The 25,172-nt window shown below is 41.2% G+C and overlaps 1 protein-coding gene across 1 annotated transcript in view; it reads right to left on the minus strand.

Moving 5' to 3' along the window:
• The window catches only part of LOC118224204 (ankyrin repeat domain-containing protein 10-like), a 33,439-nt gene extending 11,441 nt beyond the window's left edge, over positions 1-21,998 (minus strand). The window contains exons 1-3 of the mRNA XM_035411479.1: positions 21,612-21,998; positions 17,694-17,846; positions 15,694-15,785 (exon numbers count right to left, since the gene is read on the minus strand). Of these exons, the coding sequence (XP_035267370.1) occupies positions 15,694-15,785; positions 17,694-17,846; positions 21,612-21,809 (443 nt within the window). The 5' untranslated portion in view covers positions 21,810-21,998. The remainder of the gene's footprint in view (positions 1-15,693; positions 15,786-17,693; positions 17,847-21,611) is intronic.
• Between the last annotated feature and the right edge of the window lie 3,174 nt (positions 21,999-25,172).

Raw genomic sequence — 25,172 nt, forward strand, 5'->3', positions numbered from 1 at the left:
CGCTTTTAATACTCCACACCATGCAATTAGCAGCAACAGCTTCTTGACATTTAAAATTCATAAAGCGGTTATTCTCTATGTCCTACCTGGCCACATATTCCAAATCAATAAATGTTCTTTTTGTAATTGGGAATGACTCCCCCCTCCATATCAAAAGAGCAGAATCAAAACGTGTTCAAATTCATAAGAAATTCAGAATAGACACCTTGTCCCATCCCAAACAATCACAACCCACCTCGTCCTCCCCCCCCCCCCCCCCCCCCCCACAAAATTCCAGTTCTAAAGTCGGGTTTTCCCCAACACACGCCAAGTTCAGGACTGGGAGAGATACAGGCACTTGGTAGTCACTGTTTGGGATAACCAGAAACAGACACGAAAGCATGCATTTTGCACAAAGGGACAACACATCAAATTGGATAGGACAGAGATTTAGCCAAATGTGTTTTCAATAATTGGCCATCCATTTCTAATTTTGGGGACAATTAAATTAAACACTCATTCAAATCAATGAAGAATGCCAAAGACCATCAAGTAGAGGTGATACCTTAATATAGGTAACTGGGTAAAAGTTCAGTCTGGATTGAATCAACATTTGTCCTTAACTTTGACTCGCAATTAAATGCAAGTAATAACCTTCACAATCACAACCTTCACAATCAGCTTACAAGTTGATTTTGGTGATTTCAGTATTTCTCAGAATATCTGAGTTGAAGAAAAAATACATTTTAATCACAGAGAAAAGTTAAGGACAAATGCTGGTTGGCAACATAGCATGTAATACACAGTCATAGGAATTTTTAGCACCATATGGTAATTGGGAAATAACAGTTAAAATCAGACTAACATTAATTGAAGGTTTACCGAGTCGTACACTTTCCAGCTGGAGTTAGAACATTTTACATTTAAATGTGGGTTGAGGGGAGATTTGCAAGAACATCCAGACATTAAAACCAGAGCAATATGCTCCCATGGAATCTCTTGTGGGTATTTATAATTTCCACTGTACTTTAAAGCAAGTAAAAAAATTTAAGTGACAAAACATTCTGACTGTGCACACCTGTGTTAGTACAGGATAGAGAAAAGTGCAACTTGATTGTCATTTGGCCCTTCACACAGCACCTAACTATTATTTCATCAGTTCCCACAGATCTACCCTCAAAAATCACAATGGCCAACAGCACACCTTAAAAACAAGAGGAAGAAAAGGCATTGTTCAGGTGCTGGTGGATTCCTGACATTAGTGCCTTTTCCACCATCTACTGGCAAAATGAAGGTACTGTCATTACACTTGGGGAGCTGCTCACTAAGTGAGGGACACCCCAGTCTCTCTAGGGGGGCTACCAAAACAAACTTTTACTTTTTTTTAATGTAACTGCAATTATAAAAAAGACATGCCCCAAATTGTTCATATTCAATGAGAGAGACCACATAAAATTTTCACTTTCAATTAATGGGTATGTGTCTGTGTAAAATCTAACTTTTGATATTTCATGAACGATTGACCCCAACTGATTTTAATTTAAAAAACAAATATTCTAATTCAGAACATTTATTTGCAGAAAATGCTTTAAAAAGTGTCCTATATTTAATCATTTAAACTAAAGTTTATACCCATCTTCGCTTCAAACAATCAATATTTAGTGAAAAAATAGATATATATGGGGTAGTCTCCAATTTTCCAGAGCACCAGTGAACGACAGCAACCCACTTTACCATTACAAAAATGATGGTTACCTCTACTGGCCCATTTGATCCATAAAAAAAAAAAAATTAAAACAGATTTTTCCCCCGCCTCCATTCACAGTAAAAGGACTGTTTCGATTGGCAGCGGCAGAAAACTACAAACTGAATGTAATATTGAATATAATATTTGACAAAAAGCAATTAACAACAAGGGTGCAATTTAACCACACCTATTCCTGCAAGACAGCACAGATAAACAAATTGAAATATCCATGACCACCGCCAAGCCAAACGGTGGTTAAATGAAGAACCTATAGCTCAAGTGGGGAAATTAGGTTCCTGTCAGCAATCGTGAGATACCAGCAACATGACTGAGAGGAAAGTTAAGATGGGAATGCTTTTAAAAATGATTCAAATACCCTCCTGTGTCAGAGAGCTGCATTTCCCCTTTTCCCAAAGCAATGGGCTTCCTGGGAAAAGGCAATCCATCATTCCCAACACAGCAGGTCTTGCCCCCTGAACCAAGAGTGTGTTCATTTCGGTCTGAAAATATCCTCAGATTTCAGTCAGCTACAGAGAATACAGAGTTAGGAAGTATAGCTGGGACCAGGCACCACAGAAGAGACCATTTTACTGAAACAGACCCATGTTCTGCAGGGGTAGCCAACCATGGTCCTGGAGTGTTCTAGATTGTTCTATTTTTCCATTCCATCTAAGCCTCATCTCAAGAGTTTGATGAGTCATGAAGAGTCTGAGTGTAAATATTCAAAGCCTAAATAGTGAACTGCCGAGTACCTCCAGCACAAGGTCACTTGTGTTCATTAAACCTAATACTAATACTAAACTATATAGTTGTAGATTTGGATGGAGCAAAAACCAGGAACATTTCTGGCGCTCAAGGACTAGAATTTGCCAACCCCTGATGAACTGTATAGCATAAAAACACATAGATTTTGTCAATTTCAGTTTAAAAGTGCTGTATGAAGGATATTGCTTCCAATGTTTAAAATCTTCACCCAAAAAAACCCTGCTTCAGTCTCATAAAATAATGATCTTTCAAAGGGCCCTCCACCAATTGATAGAAATTATATTTTAATAATAAATATGCATATTTCTAGGACATTTCCTTATATCCCTATATTTGAAGGCATAGTTGTATTTTCATCAAAAAAAAGACTAACTTCTGGAGTCCTGTTGCACTAATTCTTCAACTGAATCTTGGCCATTGTTTGAGTGTTCTTATCTGCATGAATGCAGATAAGCTAAATTCATGGTGTGCACAGTGAGCCATTCATACACCAGTTTAAAACACTTAATCTATGCAGGGGGAATTTTTCTTCAGTCAGTCACTTCATCTATCAAGCCCTAAAGTGCATACTGTTGCGCCGCCCAGAGATTGAGCTGAATTAGCCTGCATCACAAGGACTCTTCACACCTCCAGGGACCACACCAAAGGAAGGGAGGAAAAAAAGCTTTCAGGAAACATTGCATTTCATTGCCCAAGAAACACTATTCATTAAATATTCCCCTGAAAAAGCTAATACAGTCAATCTTACAGTGGTTTCACCATTTTACTAAACCACTAGGGAGGGTAGACAGAGTTTCGGGGTGTCTTTCTGATCCAAATAACCCATTTGTGACATCACAGGGGATTATCAGGAGCCAGAGTCAAGAGTTCAGGAAAATTCTTATATTATGCCACGGAAGGGCCAAACAGTACAACCAGTCAGACTCGATACAGTCTAGCTATCATGACTAGCTATAATCTGGAAAACAATAAGCATGTTGCAAGCAACCTGTTGCGTGTAAAGTGTCGAAATGAGGTTCACTTTAGCCAAATTACAAGAATAAGTTTGAGTACATACTTTAAACTAAGTATAAAAGGTCTAAAATTGGTCTAAATTCCCAGGCTGACCATGTTAAAACAAAAACTCCTTTGGCAGCATTAAGCAGCCACTGAATGCCTTTCTCCTGTTGTCATTGTGCAGCTCAATCATTACGTAAAGGAAAATCTCCTCATCGCTGCAGGTTTTCCTTCCTCGGCAGTTTCCTCAGCAATTACAGAGCAAAACAGCCACGACCTTCAATAATTTGTTCACTGGAAATTTAAAAAATAAATTGTCTCCATATTTCAGAAAAAGGCTACAAGCCAAATGACCCTTCAGTTTGTTATGCAGTTTGATGGTTTTTGTGGATTACTACAATAATTTATTTATAACATTTCTTTCCAACATAAATGCAGCAATACTGTATGCACATTGTTTCAAAACATGGGGATAGGTGTTAAAATCAGTCCCTGCCAAATAAATAAATTCCAGAAACCTTTTCTTTTAAAAGTACCTCAAAACAAAATGCAAGTAGTGCAATATCAGATTTACAGCATCTGCACTCAGTACTTCTCCATTACAGGCCCTTCCGTGGCATGTCAGAATGGGGGGGGGAGGTCTAAGGAACGGTTATGGTGACAACTTGGCCCAATCAGAGTCAACCTCCAGGACTGAACCACAAGGACTATACAAAGAATTGGTCAAAACAGGTATTGTATTTAGTCATAACTGCACACGTAACTTCCTAACCAATTCTTTTCCATAAGAGACCGGGATATACTACCAGTGTCAAAGGACGTTATTCACCTGGGGTTTTATTAGAGCTTGAGAAGATACAAAAAACATCCAGAAAAACGACAGATGATGCGAGGCATTTCATTTGGCAAATGTAAAGAAGATTTGATTAAAGATAGTCAAGCTTTTTTAATAATAATAAAAATAAAATAAAAAACGAGGTATTCGACCATTCCTTTATAGAATCTTTGTGAGTAAAATCCAAAGACATTGCAGTTGGATGGTTTGGAGCATAAGTCTCAATCTCTGGTTCAGGACATTTACCAAGGAATAAGTTCTCCATATAGACCTAACCCCAAATCAGCCATTTCAGGGCGAGAGAGACCATCTGTTAAACAAGGACCTGGTTAACCATCAGTAGTAAAAAATAAATAAATAAAATAGCCTGCGTGAATCACACCTAAGTTATATCAGGCATTTCTTTGAAGTGTTCCCTGAATAAATCACATATGACTTGTCTGCTTACAATGCGCCAGCTACTTCTCAGCACAGCTTGGACTGGTCAGCATTATTTCCTGCTAGACCATTTTAAACCTCAACAACTGGCTGGTGCCACAGAGAGACCATTGATCACCCCAATTATCTCAAACAAACGACTGCTTTTGACAGCCCCACAGCGATATCAACCAGGTGCTGAGGGATGAAATGATCTAATTTGGAATAAGTCAGTCCAAGCAGTGCTGACAAGCAGTCAGTGTTGCAAGACGACAAGCTCTGTACAGTTTATTCAGAGAGCATTTTATCACAATACCTGATGCCAAATATGCGTCTTTCATCCTGATTACTTTTACAACAGACAAACCAGTAACTTGTTTAACAGGTGAGCTCTCGCCCAGACTCATTCAGAAACAAAAAATTTGGGAGCCAATGAGAATAAGAAATTTAGTGGTGGATCTTCAGGGGAGTGGGAATGAGGGTTTGCAGTCTAGTGAAACCCTCCCTTGGTGGACTTTCACTGCAGGAAAGTTGCAGAGGTTTCGGGCAAGTACCACGTTGACTCACTGACCAAGATGACCACCATAAAGACATTCCCAGAAAATATTTTCCCCTGTCTATTAAACACCTTCCATATCCACCATGTGCACTTCGTTACAAAGCTGTGGTCAAATGTGGTTCACCACTATTCAAGCGCTTATAAGAAGCAAAACTGAACCCCCACCCCACAGACACCTACACCACTCTTTCTCCCTCCCACTCCACAAGGGACTCATCCCTGCATTTAGTCTAATTTTTTTTTTTTTTTTTTTGGTGCCTGGTTCTTTAATGTTCACTTTTGAGGTCGGTGCAAGTCTGACCCAAATCCGGTACTCAGGGGCTAAAAAACCAATCAGCATGGAGGAGTGGGGGTTGGGTGAAAGGGAGAGTGGCTGTAGGGGAAATGGGTTACACAGGACAATATCTGCACATATCACAGAACAAATAACTCTTTTTGGCAAAGATTCACTTAACACTTCTGAAAATCTTGCAGACCCGCTATTTCCTATAAATGTGAGAATAATAGGCATGCCCATTCAACTCTGAATTAGATTTGAAAGCGCTTTGAAAACATTTCCACAACTACATTTACCAAATGAATTCCTGTTAAAGGCAGCATTTGTTTTTTCATGGTTCAGTTGAAGTTTTTAAAAAGGAAGCATTTAATTTTTTTAAATTCCTGAAATGCTTTGCTTTTCAGTTCTGTATACACATTTTAAACTCCTGAGGTGTCTGTCTCTCTCTGGCTAAAACATGACCTTCAGAAATAGTAGACCCATGCTTACATCTGACATCGTGACTGAATACTTTCTGATTAGACCTGAGCTAGGGAGATACTCCTATGGTTAGTTTACAAATAAAGTTACAAGAAAAAAATTTAAAATAATAAATACAGAAACTGTTTTAAATCAAATCAGGGTATAAGCAAAGCATGCAGGTCTAAAAAAAACAAAACAAAAAACAAAGACTAATTAGAACTGTATTCCTAGCATTAAAACCAATCACCGCAAGAAAATACCTCAACAGATTGCCAGTGTGTAGATACGAAGCGATACTGAGAACACTCAATGCCACAACTGTACGGTTTTCGTTGAAGCACGTGTGGCAGAGTCAGCAGTGTCTATTTGGAATGCTCCCGCTTTCAGGGGTTACTTGAAAAAATCAAGTCATTTCCAATTAAATAGCTGAAAAACATTGAGACGTGTATTTTTTTCTTTTTTAACAGTTAAATTTTTTCTGCAGCACTTTATTACGATGTCACTTTCATAAGGGAAAAGGTGACAAGATTAAAAAAAACAAAACAGATCTTAAGCAAAATAGTAATAACACTGCAGGTAACATTCAAAACAAAAGCAGCATTTCTAATATAAAATGTAGACAGTTGAGAACCATGACTAAATGTCAGAAGCCCTGTAGTTTCAATTTCAGGCACTGCTCTACTGATCTGAAGCTATCTACTCTGAAACCTTTCCTATAATATCTACAAGACCTAACAGCCAGAGGAGAGAGCTCATGAACAAAAATAAATAAAAATTTAAATAAATTTAACAAAAACTATCCTGATTTTTATGCAAATGAAAAACTTTAATCATGTTTTGTACGCTGAATAGATTTCTGATAAAAATATGCACAGGCTGGTTTTCCTCAGCAATGATTTTGTTTTTTACTTTTATTTTTTTGTTTATTGTAAAGGAGCGCAAATCCTCAATACAAAAGATAAATGTTACCGAATGTCTTTATAAAAAATAAATAGAATTGACCCTATATATACGTTTTTTTTTTTGGAAAAGAACCCATGTTTGTTTTAAAATTCCTTGCCAATTAATGTCAAGAAAGAAATGAAACGCTGGCTGCTGGCAGACCGTAGTGGTGGTGAAAGGACTCTCAATAAAGCTAAACAGATGAAGCCTACAAGTTTCAACAAGGTGCCATAAAGAAACAAGAAGAGGTACAGGCAGTAATGAGAGTGCTGCAGTCATCTGAACATGTGGCCTAACAAAGGTTATGCTATAAAACACAAGACTAAGGATGATTCCATCTTGAAAGTCTTCTGCCATCTGCTAGAGACCAAAGGACTTTTACAGGATTGTAATTCTCAGGTCAAGCATAACCCTGGGTCCAAAGGTACAGGGGGGTGGGGGGGCTGTATGAGCAGAAATGGAACGGCAGGTTTCAATCTTAGTGATCTTGATGGGGAAGCTCTTAAGTCTACGTGAGGCATGACATTTGTAAGATAGAAAGCAAAACTAATAAACCAGGAAGAACACACCATTGGAGGTGTGGGTCAGAGAATCCAGAATAAATGCTGGTCATCAATGGGCCCTCTTGGAATGGAACACTGACACCCAGGACAGAAAACTGGGTTGGGTCAAATTTAAGGATCAAATCGAGGTACATAACTATTCAAAACATATTTAAATTAGACAAGGGTAATTCTACCATTCTATGTATAGCCCATAGACTAGAGTTCTCCCACCCATCCAGGGGCTATAGGCTGTGTATTCAGAATGTTGTGCACAAGTCTTGTTTTTCTTTCTTCAGATGCATAAGAAGACAAGCATCCCAAGTAGAAGGAGTCATTCTAGAGAATCCAAGAGGCCATCAATGTGATGGGGTGGGGGGTTCCAGTAGGGTCGCAACAGATGAGCTGTTGTACCAACACATCAAGATGAAGTGAAGCACTTTTCAGAAGAAAATCCAGAGCATGAGGGAGACAGGGAGAATCAGGAGCGTCTTAGTCCGAGCCCAGCAGCTGCATTTCATTCCTTCGCAGTTAATGTTCAAACCAAGGAATTTCAAATCAAACATCAAGGTTGAAGTTCAGACATTATGCAATGTAAAATTCAGGCTGCGGCTTAAGCTGAAAATAAGTCTCATTTTGCTTTTAGTACACGCCATGCTTAAGGTTACAGGATATTTGTCACGTTTGGCCCCTCCCTTCCTTTTTTAGGATATATAAAGGCATTCATTCTAACAATCTTTACATTTATTTAATTAATCAATTTATCAATCTAAGTTTTTATGTAGCCTTTCTGATAATACATTACAGGTCTATTTTAAAAGCACCATTAATGTGACCAAAATAGACTACCCTTCCAAATCACTGAGATGCATTTTATTTTGCACACACTGTCAGAGACTGATGAGCGGCAACACATGGCTTGCAAACTGGCACAGGGGTGGGGAAAGGAATCGTTTAAATATCACAGCCTTTTTTTTTTTTTTTGCATCAAATAATGGAATTCCCTATGTGGGGTTCCATCTCATCCATCGCTGCTCCATCCATTACAGTGGATAAACTGTAAACAAATGGGAAGGGTCACGAGGCACGCCACTAACGGCGACCCCTGCCAAGGGAATTGATTGCTCGTTTACGGATTTATTTTGAGAATCATGCACATTAGTGCCAGGCCTGTTTACCATCACCCCCTCCACGACAGCTGATAACTCCCCAGGCACTGCAGGAATGATGACCGTGACCATCAGAAAGAGGGTCAGCGTTAGTGTCGGTAAATGTCCTCATTCTGAAGTTGCCTCCTCTGAGCGGCTAGGAGTGCGCTGGTTTTCCCCAAGAGCACCTGCTGCTAACAGCAGGCCAGAAGTTGAGCTGGTCAGCCAGTTGCGCTGATAAAGCAAGACTCCTCAGCAACTTCAGTGCGACAGAATGGAGGCAAATCGGTTTGTCTTTGGTATTACATTACATTACATTACAGGCATTTAGCAGACGCTCTTATCCAGAGCGACTTACACAACTTTTTACATAGCATTTTACATTGTATCCATTTATACAGCTGGATATATATACTGAAGCAATGCAGGTTAAGTACCTTGCTCAAGGGTACAACGGTCCTTACCCGGGAATCGAACCGGCGACCTTTCGGTTACAAGCCCAGTTCCTTACCCACTGTGCCACACTCCGTCCGCCGGAGTATTCACACATTTATCTGATGATTAAATGGAGGCTACAGCATCGGTCTCTGAAAATGTTGAATGCAGGATCAAGAGCATCTCATTTAAAAATTTAATCCCAACCAGTATGAGCCAATTACCATTGGAAATCAAGAGAGGAAACTATTTTGGAAATAGTTGCAAGCTTATTCGGTAATGTCCACGCCAATACAGATCTGTGTTCAAATTAATCCCACAACTTCACCCATTAACCTTCTGGCTAGAATGCCATTTGAATCAGGGCCTATAAATGAGTACAGTTTTTGTTTAATTGCATTTTAAATATATCTATTTTTAATTTTAAAAAATTTGAGGCCTATTTGTTTTCTTAAATTTGACTACAGTTTTTGGACGTGGCTTTTTAAAAATATTAAATAAAAATAAGTTAGATTAGTTGCAAGTTCAATTTGATAGCTTGGGCTTTGAAGGCAGGTCATTTGTGCATTCTGTGAAATCACTAAACATGCATTCGCTGCCTGGTACTTCAGAGATCAGAATTCCTGGAGCAGTTTGGGTGAAACAAGAATACAGAAACAGCCGGAAAGACTATGTACTTCTGTAGTCCTACAGCCAATCAATGTTCAGCACATTGTCATTTCATGTTTTTCCTCCTTTAAAGGAAAATAAAGTACTTGATAAAACCTTCCCTAGGGAAAGGACTGCTGCCAGCTACATTATTTGACTAGCATAGCGTGCCAAATACAGGCATGTGGGTCCAAGGAGTGTCTAACCATATGCATTACAAAATACCTTTATTCAGGAGTCATGTCACTGCTTGTTTTCAGAGCTTAAAAAGAAGCCCGTCAAGTTTTCTTCTGGATACTAATAACCAAATTTTAATTGGTTTTTAAAGTCAGTGGTTCCAAAGACTGGATTACTCAGACAAATGAACACCACTTTAACCCAAATGCTTAGACTTCTTAAATGAATCTCTAGTTTCCCTTACCTAAGGGTAGGACAGTTAAGATGAACAATTCCTGTTTATTTTACACAGGATTCTTTTCCTCTCTGAATATTGACAAATGTGGATTTTTTTTGTTTTCAGTCTTGCGGGAATAAATCATTTATGTATTAATTTGTTTAAAAAATTAGTGGCAAAGCAATCTCATGTTAAAACGTGAATGTTTGGTCTGAACTCACAGGGACACAATAAGAGAAATCAAACCTATGAATTCATAGGAATAGGTCCATTTTAATAAATAAAAAAAAACCTTCAGGAATTCTGTTCCAGCTCTAAACCCACTGAGTTGTGGAACTATAATGCTCAACATTAATAATCATGAATATAGTGATTGGAGGAACACAACACCTTTTCCCTTAAACCAAGATTACATTTAAAAATGGGAAAGGCTTGGCTTTCCCCTCCCCAGCTAGGCTTGGAGATACAGGATCTCTGAAGTACCAGACAAGAATGCACATAAGCAGGAAATGTTCCATGAAATGGCTGTTGGTGTGGTTGGAACCTGCAAAATATGCTTAAAATTATGGGGCGCCTCGTGTCATAATGACCTTTACAAGCTGGCCGAGGTTTTGACTCACCGATTAATTTCCTTAATCTAACATTAATAGGAAGGGAACTGGATTTAAAATTTTAAAGTTCAAAAGTTACCTGTTAAGGTTGCCCTCAATGTGAGCGGCGAGAAGTGTCACTCTATAGCAGCCAGAAATATCCTTCCTCTATCAGCTTTAAGTAGTTCAATGTATTAGCCTACTTTATAGTATTTTGGTCTTAGTGTCATTTTTAATCTGACAAATTTAATAAATATTAAAATAAAATAAAGAATTAAGTCATGAGCATCATTTCCTTTACTAACTTCTCTACTTCTCTGTGCATGGACTCTAATACTAGGAGTTTAGTGGCTTCCAGAAAGCAATAATGTAGCCATTACAGCTGTCAAAGGAAACAACAAGTGACAAAATACTTTTTTTTTTTTTTTTAAACATGCTTTAACATCAACTTTACGAGCAGAATCATGACTGAGAAAACCCTTAAATACATAAGTAATGAAGACAATTATCAAATTATCAAAGGACCAAATGCACATTTCATCACTTCAAAAGCAGATATAAGAACAGTTTAATGTCAGTGGGTGGGCATTCTCAGTAACAATGGTTCCATGGTGGGTTTCAATGCCATGTGTTTTCCGTGACAGCCCTGTTCCCCACCAAGCCTCAGCCCCATTTGTTTGGTATCTGCATGTCATTAGCAAGTCTCTCTCTGCCAGGGTTTAGTCCATTGTAGAGGTGTACTGTATTAAAATGAAGGTATGCAGAAATATGGAAAACATATTGCTCAACATGTAGGAGTATCTCTGCAATATTGCCAGAACTACATGTCCTGCTATTACCCAGCACTGTAAAAGACAAATAAAGATGGGCAATCCAGAACATGAAAGGCATGTTTAAAATAATAATGTGGGAAATATGCAAACCTTTCACTAACATGTTGGGACAGCAGTCAGTTGAACTGGAAACTAAGATTAACTGCACCCACCTGTAAAATCCAGAAAGTCTGGGTGGTTCCAAAACAAACCCAGTAACAGACATTCAATTTGTAAAGGATAAAACTTAACTAAAGTTGAATCATTTTCATCACTTTCTACAAATCCAAACTGATTTACTGAGAGGATCTGGTGAATGGAAGGCCTACAGAAGTGATCCATTTACTGTGATCAGTTCTGTGAACAACCACCCTTTAGTAAAAGAAAAGTCTGATGGTGACAATCATAAGAGCATCTCAGAGGAAAGGCATGTATGTCCAACAGGAAGTTGCTTTGAATCAGCACTAGCACACTTCCAAGGAAAAAGCAAAACCCCCCACACACAACAACTCCACCAAATAAGGGGGGAAAATGCAGATGCTCAGATGCATAATTTATGTTCTAGCTGTGCCTGAAGTCAGGCTCTCCAGGGATTGTTATGCTACAGTCACAGCTGTCGGATGATTTTTCTGTGACAGGTGCCCTCATTTATGATTTGTGATGGCATGTGACAGCGCCTCGTGTGGCATAAAAAGGAAGTGCAGAGCACGGCTCAGTTGAACCAGCAGGGAAACGGGGCCAAGTGATCTCAGACTACCAGTCTGTATGTAGCAACCCTGGTGCTACCCCAGTGTCTGAGCCTCACAGAAAATGACTGTCTGGGGAGGGGGAGCAGTTTTGCAGGAAGAAACTTATATAGCACAGTAGAATCACATACAAAAATAACCCCCTTCCCTCTCACCTTTGGCAACTCGTATTTAAAATTTCACCTTTTAAACTAGGAAGACAAAGGGCCTGTCAAGTTCACGGGTGAGGTCTTGTGTTTTTCTAAAGCACGGAAACAGGAGTACACATATGGCATTAAAACCCAACCATAGTTCCTCTGCCTCAAACTCAGAGGCATTACGGATACCAGCCTTCCAGCCCACACGAGCCATTCAAACTGCTCTCAGGTCAGTGTGACGATCAGCCCGAGACAGGAAACACTGGTGCGGCCCCACAGATGACACAGGAAGTGGATATTTACACCCACCGCTCCCCTTCAATCAACTGCTTCCTGAAGAGATGTGGCCAGGCATTCCATGGTTTCGGAAACTTTATTTTTTTTGCACGACTTGGAACATTTCATGGTAAGCACTTCCGCTAAACAGTCCAAATGCGTACGTAGCCCAGCCCACAGTTTCACCCAACTGAGGAGTTTAACGCTAAAAGGTTTATGAATGCTTGCTCTAGATGTACAATTTGTTGCAATTTTACACCAAATGTGTAGCTAGCTGAACGTGTGGCTCAGGGTCAGGCGTTTAATCTGAGGCTAAGGCAATCTCCATAATACTTCCCTGATCTAGTCCATTCAACAGCAAATGGAGGTTTATTATATGAAGACAAATTATATGAATATAACAGTTATATATGAATAATATTACCTAGAGGTCTATCTCCATAACATACCACAGCAAGGAAACCAAAGGGCTGCAACTGATGCTGTTTGTTTTGTTTTTAAACTTTCTTTAAGAGTACAGACACCAATACTGATCTGGATCTGCAGAATGTCATTTTGTAACAGGGCCACAAGCCCTCTTTCAGAACTTTCACACCCAAAATGCCACAAAAAAAGACCCCACACCTACAGATTGAATAAACAGACTATAATTTGACCAATACAACTGACCACTACACTCACAAATATAAATGGCAAAATAAAACTAGCACCTAACATAGGGCTGAAAGAGTAACTGGCTGAAACTGTGTGCAGGGCTGTGTGCAGGGAGTGTATTCCTTCGCATCTCATATCCAAAAACAACAGCACCGTTCCAATTCTGCCAAAGGGCAGGGGGGCATGATATCACCCATGCTCATCTGCGGGACCGCACCAGTCTATCCTTCCACAGAGTCGCCTTTATCCCCAACTGGCAAGCACAAACGTGTGCAGGCATGTTTTTATTTTAATTTTTTCTAATGACATCTGAAACCCATTTACTCCCATGGAGGACGTGTATATGGGGTGAGGGCAACAGCGCTGCAGTGCAGTAACAAGACCTCTCCCACGATCAGAGGGACAGATTGGTCTTGCAGCTCCTGCACCAGGATTCCTTACATGGACCGCACATTACAAGAGCTTTTCATTTTATATATACATTTTTTTTTTTTTTACTTCCACTTAATCTCAGGTATGCCAAATGCTTTTCGCCTGGTGCAGGGCTGCATGTCTTTGCAGAAACCTGCCTGCACACGATCTTACAGACGCAGGCTTGTTACGACACTGCAGTGGCATGCGCCACCATTTTGGCTATCGTTCGCTTTCAGTGCTGCGCCCAGGAGGAGGGGAGGAAACCTCAGTCAGTGAAGGGAAAAGGTATGACTGCACCTCCAGGTGCTCTGAACCAGCAGCTAGCTGTTTGAAGTGAAGGACCCCAGGCTTGACAAAACTCTTTCAGCAATGAAGCTGTTATTTTAATAAGCTAATGACAGCAGTCTACAGAAATTCTCTCCTACCCAAAAGAAGGGTCAAAAAGTATGAGAAAATATCAGAGATTTTTTAACCATTCAGAATTTCGCTACACTGCTGCCAGATCCAAATACACAAATTGTGGAAATCTCTACAACCGACTTCACAACAGTCAGCCAGCAGGTGGTTCGTTTGTACAGGAAACTTTGCGAGGCCTAGGATGAGAAGAGCTGCCGTGTGCCACCGGCAACTGGCTCAAATGAACAAATAAAAAGAATCTCCACAGCAAAAAGGCTGGGATTTGTTCAAATTAGCAAGCCACTAAATAACAGGTTGACTCCGCCCACATGTGGCTTCGCAAAGTGCTGTTAGTGAAAATCAAGCGCCACTTCCTGCTTCCCTGGACTGGAGGACAGCCATACCCATGACCACTGCCTGCTGTGCCTCTGCACCGCCCACACTGAACAGAGACCTGGAGGCTGTTCGCAGGGCCAAAGCACCGCCCCCCCCAAGAGGGTAAATGGGACCAGATTTCTCTTTTCGGCCAATTACTTGCCAGGGCATTAGCCAGGCAACTGAAATTCAGCTCCTCCTGGAAGACCTCAGAGGTGAGGACAATTCTGGCATCTTTGAGAGGGGAATAGAAATGAAGAAATGTGCATTTCGCCCATTCCAGCTATCAAAACATAATAAAAGCAACAAAAAAAGGTCAACTTTTCCACATAGTCATGCAGAATACCATTTATTAAATATAATAAAGCATTTAACATATTTAGCACATACTTACACAAAATGAACGTTAGAAGGCTGGGTTAATTCTCCTTCCAAAACAGTTAACTTTTTTTTTTTTTTTAAAGGGGAACTCTACCAAAAACCTGTCACATGGTGTGTTCATTCTTTTAACCGATAAAATGCTCGATAGCCATGGGACAAAAATCTGATCTGGTAGCTTGGAACGAAGATGCATCCAATTCCTAAATGATCAGGCGATGGCACCAAAGCCATTTACAACTTTAGATTCTGACCATTAACCAAGGAACTTTAAACCTCTGTTCTACCATTGTTCTAACAAAAAAAATCATAATTATCACCACCTTCTAAGAAGCTAAACAAATTTGTCCTTGTGGCAATTCAGAGCCATTTAAACAATGCTGGCTCCCAAATTCACTGACTGTACTACTTCTGCATTTATCCAATAGGAAGCTGCCAATAACTGTACCCCCCTCCTCACAAAGTAATGTTAACCACCACATCCTTCTCTTCAGTAGAAACTGCTCCACTGCTGTTGCAAGATGTATTTGAGATTAGAGGCCCTGTTCCCAGTTTTAACAAATAAACCAAAAATCCTACTAGATTTCAACAGATTAGTTGAGTAACTGCCTCGCGGCCAGTACTGGAAGCATCTTGGTTTCCGAGCCAGCAGAAAAGGAGAACACGGACACCGAGCGTTCGACAGGTAAAGAGGAACACATGAGAAAGGGGTTTTTGGCAGAGTTCCCCCCTGGTAGCAGTTACTGAGGGCTGTGTGAACAGGACTTACTCAGCTTTGGCTCCCTGTAACAGCAGAGCTCTAACGCAGTCCATGCTGCCTGCCCGGGCTGCCTTGTGAATGGGCGTCTCACCCACATAGTCCTGCAACGAGAAGGCATCGCACGCGCGCGTAAACAACCTGTCGGCGCGCGGCACTTCAGGGGAGAGGAAATGAAATGAGCCGCGCCTGCGACCGCCGCGGGTTCCTCGTTCAGAGGTCAGCCGGGTGCCGCCATCCCAGCTGCAGTTCTGAGCAGATGCCCTGACCGCTGGGCACACAGGGTCACACTGTAAAAGAAGCATTCCACCCCCCCCCCCCACCCCGAAAACTCCTGCGTCATTACAGACGGCACTGCACAGGAGGGGAGGAGGGGAGGGTGGAATCTCCTTCAGCCTGGACTGGAATGTAGGTCATCCTGCATGATTAGAGCCCATGCAATCCCTCTTCACCGTCCCTGAGAGCAGGCTCAGCCATGGCAGGGAGCCAATACACTCCCCAACCCCCCACCCCTCGCTGAGTCACCAATGCCTGGCCTCCATTCCCCTTCAGACCGCTGAAAACATTCAGCAGGAATAAAGAAGGGAACATTTAAGTTTTTTCCTGGCCCCTGTCGTTCGCCACCTTAGGTGCCCAGTCATTGAGTCCACATTTCCAGTTTGTCATTGGCGAGAATTATTTCAGATTGCATTAAAAAAAAAAAAAAAGCTTGCGACCAATTTCAGCGAGGAGTCACTGAACGCAGTTATTCAACCGAGCCAGCAAATGTCCGGTCAAATCGTTAGTGTGGAAAAAACATCACAGTAAAAGTGGGAGAAACAACGAAAGGTTTTCCTGCCAAGAAAAGGGTCTTTGGCACTCCCCAGAGTTCATTAAAGTCATATTGAATATCATTCGGTAAAAAAATGTAATAAATTTGCTAAATTTACCTTATGCCATATTCCAGTCTGTCATAGTCCACAGGCTATCATCCCACTCATTAAAAATGCAATCCAACATTTTGGATAAAGTATGGCATGACCTGCTCCATCATTTTGGGTTGCTCTGACCTAGAAACACATTTTGGGTATTATACTTGGTCGTGAAGAGGAGAACCACCAAAAAAAAAAAAAAAACTGCCTGTGTCCAGCCTGACAAAAACGATGTCTCTGTACGAACAAGCCGTTGCGACCTCCGACTCAAAACGATGGAACACGTGTCCTAATAAGGCATCATTGATTAAAGAACACAACGGGACTTCGTCTGCCTTTGCTTGCTCCCAGCACCTTCACAGCTCTAATCAGTGGGTGGCAACACAAGCAAGCCAAGTGTCCCTGCACGCGATAGGCCGGCCCACAGTGCCCATTCATCTGGGCTCTTTGTGTTACTGATCTCCCTCTCCCTCCCCCTCCATTGTGCTGCCAAATAAATCATATTCTTACTATAATAATTTTTTTTCTCGTCTTTTCCCCCCCGCTTCCTCCATGCAGGGAAATCCCTGAATACTGTTTGAGCATTTGAACAGAGCAGTGCAGAACCATTAGAGCTGCGGAGGAGGGGTGGGGGGTGGGGGGGTGGGGTCCTCAACAGACCATATTAAATGCAGAGACGGGGGTGAGCATTCCCTGTCTGAACTTTGGGAGGGCGCAGAATTTGTCTGATGCATGGCCCTGAGATCCTGGGCTCAGACAAGCTTCTCCTGCATTAATCCAGCGCTTCTGCAGCTGAACGGCTAGCGGTAAAGTGCTTGGTCGCTAATGCGGCCGGCTTCCCCTGCTGTGGCACGGTGGCGCGGAGCACGTCTTTCAAAGCCAGGATGATCCTCTTTAATTGGATGAGTGCATCCACTGTGCCACAGCCATTTCACCAGCAGGGTCGATGGGTGGGGCGGGGCTCACAGAGATGGTTGAGGAAAGCATGAGTAGAATAATAAACGGAACAAGAAACCTTAAAAGTATTGCATTTTGCATGTGCACACAGACACAGACACACACACACACACACACACAAAAGCAGAGCCGCATGTCACTCACCTGCCTGTTGATGTCAGCCCCGGCAGCCAGCAGCCAGAGCAGGCACTCGGGGTGGCCTCCAAAAGCAGCGATGTGCGTGGGCGTCTGGGCGAACTTGGACGTCACGGCGTTCACGCCACAGCCCACCTGCACCAGGCGAACCATGCACTCCAGCTGCGAGGGCAGAGGGGGGTGGGGGGAGGCATTACATCATCAGAAAGCGCCAGGTCAAGCAAATATTTCACAAGGCACAACCGTGAAATCCATCCATCCATCATCTATACCCTCTTATTCCTGGTCAGGGCCATGGGAGGAACTGGAGCCTATCCCAGCATGCATTGGGTGAAAGGCAGGAATACACCCTGGACAGGTTGTCAATTCACCTCAGGGCGCACACTCCATAACCGTGAATCCATTCCGTGGAATTAAAAAAATTCCCTTGTTGCCAGCTGGAGAGGCAAGAGGAGGATAAATAGCTACACAAAAGGCTGTGAAGCAAAGGACGGTAACTAGACAATAAATCTGAAGATTAATGATTTATATCAGCGTTTCCCTGTAATGAATGAACCCGCCCTGTACTGTAAAAACAGTTCCTCATTTAAAAAAAAAGAAAATGAGGCCACGCCAGCTGAAGCCAGCCCACGCATCCAGCTCCAAACGCGATCAAATTACAGCCACTCCTCCATTCGCGCACGTTCCAATATAAACCACAAATAAGGGGAGGGTGGAACAAAGACTCCGGCCATGTCTCGCTGAAGCAATGTTTTACTGGCAGAAGTGCACTCCACCACACAAACGCGCAAACCCTGTCTCTCCCCCTCTCTCTCTGCTGATGGGAAAAGGGTCTGGTAGAGCAACAGGAAAACTCAATTTCCCATGAACACCAGCAATCTCCTATTGAGTAGAGTGAAACAGCCCAGATGTAAGCAAGTAAGCTCATCAAATCATTCCCCGATTGAACAGTAAACACCTTTACAGCCAGTCATTACAGACAGGAAGGGCCAAGTCCTCACCACTCAGGAGCCAGCTACCATCACACCAGAAGAACAGACTGATAAGGAAGCACTGAGACATGGATTTTTAATTTTAAAGATGTATGCCAATTGTATAGACCATCCTTCGGACAGTTTAAAGGCCTGCGGTTAGCTACACTGGTACAACACAGATGTACTTTTTAAAAAGATAGAAGCACTTTTAGAACTACAATGTGGAAGGAACTCCAGGGCAGCAAGGGTGAATTTAAACCTGTTGAAAATGCAATCTTAGACTCCGCACACTGCATGTGGCCAATTGTAGAGAACGGCAACATTTTGCTGGAAGCCAGTTTAACCCAAATGGAGTCAGAGCATTCAAACTAGGGACATTAGGTCCTCACCTGTTTATATGCACCATCATTTTGAATAACACGATGCAAATGATCAGGGACTGTTCCTTTTAGACTCGATGCGCATATGCCAAATTACCGTTAGCCTTTGTTGGCAGCCAAAGCACATCATATAAATAGAAAAGCGACCACCCAGAAGCTACAGGCTGGAAAACATGTGCCAGTTGTTTGTCAGGCAAAGGTGGCATCTAGCCCACAGGCTTCACTGAAGCACGAAAACACCAGAACTCACGCTGGGGCCAGGCGCATGTACGTGAGAGGAGACGAGTCCCACGCTGCCCATCTTAAAGATAAAGCAAACAGAGGACCCAGGAAGGAAATGCAACAATGACACACCCACTGCCAAACCAGCAGCTGTGGCCTACAGCTGTTCGGTCCTCCTGCTCATAGTTTTCCTGTTACCGCAGCAACCCCTTCTGCGGCTTGGACGACTTTCTCCAGACAGAACACCGTGGAAAGCTTGGCCAGACCAGCCCGACCACTCATTCTCACTTGCGCTCTCTCTCTAGCCCGTGGACTCGCCAGCAGCCAGATGCCTGGAGGAAAACGCACACTCAGCGGTTAGAAGAAACTGCCCTTTCTCCCTGCTAATGAAACAGGCTACTGTGCTCCATGAAACATGGCGTGCACAGTGCACCTCTGTTACTGTCAGTTACCGCCACTGCAATCCCGTGGGCTGCCTGAACAACCGCTAACTTCACCTTTAAGGGAAAAACTCTGACAGGACATCAGCACCATGCCTGCACAAGCTGACTAGCGCAAGCTATAACACAAAGTGCCACCAAGACACAAAATGCTGCCCATCTTCACTTAACCCTGAAGCTGAACACCTTGCACTTGGAAAAGCCTATGACAAGTTTCTGCTCAATGTACATATTCATTTCAAATGTAAAAAAATGTGCTGCATTTAAGAGATTTCCCACCATCTTCATGGGATTCAAAAGCTAGAATTCAACCTGACTTCTACTTCACCAACCAACTGACTGACTGCTTTAAGTTAAAATATTTCCAAAATAGGCCCACATTTGTAGTGGCACATATATACAAGCAATATCAGGCTACCATAGTCTATAGTCATAAATACCAACTGCTCTGGGTGGAGGGAATGATTTATTAATCTACAGTTATTTAAAACTATACAGAAAGTAACAGTAACCAGTAAAACCAGTTTTTAATTACAAAGAATTCACCTTTTCATACTTAAGCTTCACAAGCCTGCTGCAGTTCTATTTTATTGTTACTGTTCAGAACATGTCTGCTTAACAAAGGAAATCTGACAGTTACAATTCTGGCAATAACTCAATAGTAGTACAACGTCTGCCACTAAAGACTGACACTTAATATGAATATTTCCAGTGTCAGTCATGCCATTACAGGTGTGTCGATGCTGTCATCTTTAACAAGTATAAAGGGCTCATTTGCCCACCAAACTGAACTATTATCGAAATATTTGCGAAGGGTAGACCAAGCGTCTAGCTGCGCGTAAAAAACGCATTATAATCCACGTACAGTGTAGACAGGCCTGTATGCTCTTGTTTTTTTTAAACCGCCCATCTTAATTACTCAATAGAATAACTAAGGCCATGCGCAGGTGTATAGGAGGCTGAATACCGTGGCTCGCGGTCCTCTCAAACTCGAAGAGCTCACCTGCGTTTTTCAACTGAGATTTTGGCGGGTTGCTTCGCATTGGTTCTCACCCAGCCAATAGGCAAAAGACCACGCCAACGGCCACAAGCACTCGACAGTAATTACTGAAGCCAGACAGCTGGCTGATCTTCTTAAATCCAAAAAAATAAAAAATACTTTCAGTAATTGCCAAGTTTGGTATTGGCTACAAAAATAACAATATGTCCCCATCACATCCAACTAAGATAAAGTGCATATTTTCTTTGTGTGCATTATACATACATACCACAGTATAAACAATAAAACGTATAAACAAGCAAATGTTGTTAATAATTCACACAATGTAAGGTGAAAAGCTACATTATTTAAAGCTAACGAGTAATGATTCCAAAATAGTAAACTAATGAAATGGCAGCCCATTCACAGCCGCTTGCTACATTTTGCGTCACTAATCAAACAGAGATTAATGTCTGCGCTTTCCCAGCTAGCTACATACGAGAGTAATCGCGGCTAACTGGTTGCTAGCTATCATAAGTGAGCTACCCAATAATTATCACACGGTAATAAAGTTCGGTTTCTATCTAACTTGTTTGTTGAAACAATGCCATTGGCCAACTAAATAGCCAAACACTGTTACGTAGAGTACGGTACAATTTGTACTATCAAATTAAATTTATTTTAATTTATTTAATGTAGCCCATTTGAAAGCTAGACAATAAAAGGTGTAATGGCAGCGCGCAATGAATAACCCAGTAACACGGTTTACTTGTAAACTTTCTTTTTTACTTTGTATAAATCATATCCGTTATGATGGCGGCTGAACCACATTTGATTCGGCATTCGATTAACTACACCACCAACTAGCAAGCCATCTTCGTTGCTTAGCTTCAAATTTACTATGTCCCACGAAAACTGGCGACATTGGCTACCTTTCCGAAATGCGCTGCCCAGTGAATAGGTGTCCATCCGTAGAAGGAATCTTCTGCGGCGAGGTCTGCCTGGTTTGTGATGCACTGGAGGAGCGAACACAAGGCGCCGATGTCTCCATCCCTGCACGCCCGGTGAAGTGGGAAGCGAATATTAAGAACCTCTTCACTGGAAAATCCAGATTCGATGCTCACGGACATTATTTCGCCAATCTAAAGCCAGCCCTTCGTTTTAGAATCAAAATATGTTTCACCTTTCCGAAACAAAACAGTTTATATTCGTGTGCTCCTTGCGAATGTTTCACCCGAGGCGCACGCCGTACCGCAAGCAGACAAAAGCACACAAAGGAGCAAGCCTCACACCGGACGCACACACTCTCAGAGGTGAAACTTAAAAACAACACGAAATCCCGGACTGGATTACACTGCGGCTTGGCGAGGACCGGCTTTTCTGCTTTTCAGTTTACTACTAGACTTAGCGATGGGCATGAAATCCCGTCGTAGAGCTCTTTCAAGAGCACGGTGCACCAAAAATATATGGTATTGGATTTCAGTGAACTAAATAATTTACGTTATACGCGGCCTTACGGAACAAGAACATGATTACGAACTAAATTATTTTGTATATCTGGATTATTCATATTCAATAAACAATAAATAACACAGTGGCTGCTATCGTTTAAATGTTGGCATTCAACACGTAAAACTTGATTTAACACTGTATTTCATATTAGCTAGATCAAATAGCTACTGTTCTTTAGCCTGCGCTAAAAATATCAGTAGGCCTAGCCTTACAGGATAGCTGCGAGTATTTTAAATGCAATACACACATTGAAAGAGCTTATTATATATTTTACTGCGCATTTAGGACTGATTGTTTTTCAAATTATTTGCCACCATCCCACTATCGAATGAATATCTTGGTGTTAAATCATTTTCCCTGGTCGATACTGGTAATCCAATGTGCATTAACATTGGGCTATTTATTAACTTGCGGATTTTTTGAAGATAGAGCCACTACGTGGGGTTCTACTTTAGCATACATTAAAGCAGAATCTGTGTTCCCGTCCAAGTTTAAAACTCTACACGTAAATCCCATAAATAGGGCCATAAAAAATGCTGTCCGAATTGTAAACAAGTGGTTAACCAGTTGGTTTTAGATAGCCATTCAAAAGTAAAAACAACCTTTGATAGGACATTTCCAGACCTTCCGCTTTTTTGCGCCCAGCTCTTAGTAATGACTAACAGAGTGAAAGGAACATCACTCTTAAGCAGCATTACTGGAAGTTAAGCCATGTTAATTATCAAAGAAGCACAGTTCTTATCAATCTTTAAAAAAATTTAAGCCAAAGTCAGTGCACAAAATAAATGTTGTAGGCTAAAATTACATTAATGGCAGTTCAGTATTTATAAAAACGATATTACTCCTCTTAGTTTATCTCCCATTGCCAAAAGCAAATCAATGACACCCTTCTGATATATGACCACTACGTGAACTCTTCAAACCGTCTCCTATGCCTCCAATTTTGAGGGCCCACACCGTCTCACTTTCTCAAATGTGATTTGTGCTGAATGACAGGGTGATGTTACAGACCCATGCTGTGGTATTGCTGTCACACCCCTGAGGGAGGCACTTTACCATAACAAACTAATTTGTTATGGTAGAGAAGAAGAATATTATAAATAGAGGCATGAATCTCCTCTAGATGTAAGTGAACTACAGGTGCAGAGGTGGCAGGCAGGAACAACTATGACAATATCTGTATTAAGAGAGTTATTGAGTAATAGCTCCAAATATCCACAGAATTCCACATTATTTGTTCTTGTACAACAGCCTTTCCCTTGTGGGGAGCTTATGAGAAAGTTTCTGTTCTCCGTTAATGATAACTGCTGTGGTCATTTATCCGTGACAAAATATATCTCAATAGGCCTAATTTTGTAAGAGTGCAATCATTCTATTGCGTGAATAACCTATGCCAGTTTTGTTTATTGTCCTGTCTTGTTTTCCTATTCTTGCTGTTTGTTATATGAAAAAAAAACTATTAATAAGTGTTTTATATAGTGCTTAATATTTTTCAAAATAAATTATTTAAAATAAATTTAAAACAGGTCTTTAATGGGCCCTTTGTTTCTGCATGTACGCTGGACCATCTGACATGCCATTCTAGACACTACAAAGCGAACAGTGTCAAAGCGTCCCATATTCTTAATGCAATGTATAAGGTATTACAGGAAAGAAGGCAGTGTCCATTGAACATGTTTGCAGTAAAACGTTAATGAAACACCATAGGCCTTCAGGTGAAAATCCGGCTACATTTATTTGACAAGTTTTCTTGCCAAATAGGACATAGCTACTAGTATATATCTGGGTAATACCTGAGCTATATTGGGGTTTTACCTGGATTTCTATCCCTTTAGACATCTAAATTTAGGCTTTTGCTCACTGGGGTATCTTCAGAAAGGGACACACACATGCAAAAATTAGTCCACATTCAATTATAGCCTAAGAGCTTACAAAACAACATTTTTTTTAAATGATCACATATATATATATAAAGACTTTGGTTAAACAATGTTTGGTTCTTCTTCAATGCATTTTCTTATATTTCTAGTGAATTCTGTCGGGTATTCCAAACCTCCAGCAACAAAGGGATTGATGGAACCTCTCTTTCCATGTGCCAAACGCTCATTTAATTAATTGCAGCAATCATCCCAGTTAGGCATTCTATTACAACTTAATTAAATGCGTGAGAAGGATCACAACACAATTGCTTGTATTCAGTCAGCACTGGTCTTTACCTTAAACTTATACAAGCGTTACACTTTTTTTATAATTTGGTGAGTTAGTTTTAGTGATCGCAAAACTGAACACATTTTGTTTCTGAAGTAAAAATGAATTACTAGTCAAAGTTATGGACAAATGTTGATGGAATCCCAGCCAATGTTTATGTACAATAAACATAATTCATATCTGACTGTATAATTAGTCACACGTCAGCTCTTTAAAAAAGTATCGCTGAATGACACCTGGGGACACCTTGAAGATGATTGCTGAAATTCAGCTTGACCGATGGCTAGCCCAAATGAAGTTCAGCAAACCCAAGTGGCCACCCACTCAAAAACACGGCCAAGTTCAAACTCAAGAAAAACCCATTAAGGTATCAGGGAGCTTACAGTCCCTGACAACTAGGTGGTGTCTTTGCTCAGGGACAGGAAATGACTCAATATTTGAAGTGCAATGGGCCAAACATTTATGGTTTGTTTCCCTCTTGTGGCAAAGGGACCATATAACATTTGGGGGAAATTTATTTCTTCTGCCTCAAACTTGTCTTCTGCTCAGCTTTTTTAAAATCTTCCTCTCACATTACTCTTCAGTTGCATGAATGTGCTCTCCATTAAAATCGAAATTATTTAAATAGTGCATTTTAAAAGATTTTGTAAAAATATGCTTCCCAGTATTTTTCATTATAAAAAATGGCTCCCCTGTAAAACCATACGAAGTAGGCAATAAAATCTCCCTGGTCATATATAGGAAGAAACTTTGGGAGGAACCAGCTACAACAG

Source organism: Anguilla anguilla, chromosome 3 (genome assembly GCF_013347855.1).
Source record: "Anguilla anguilla isolate fAngAng1 chromosome 3, fAngAng1.pri, whole genome shotgun sequence".
NCBI lineage: Eukaryota > Metazoa > Chordata > Actinopteri > Anguilliformes > Anguillidae > Anguilla > Anguilla anguilla.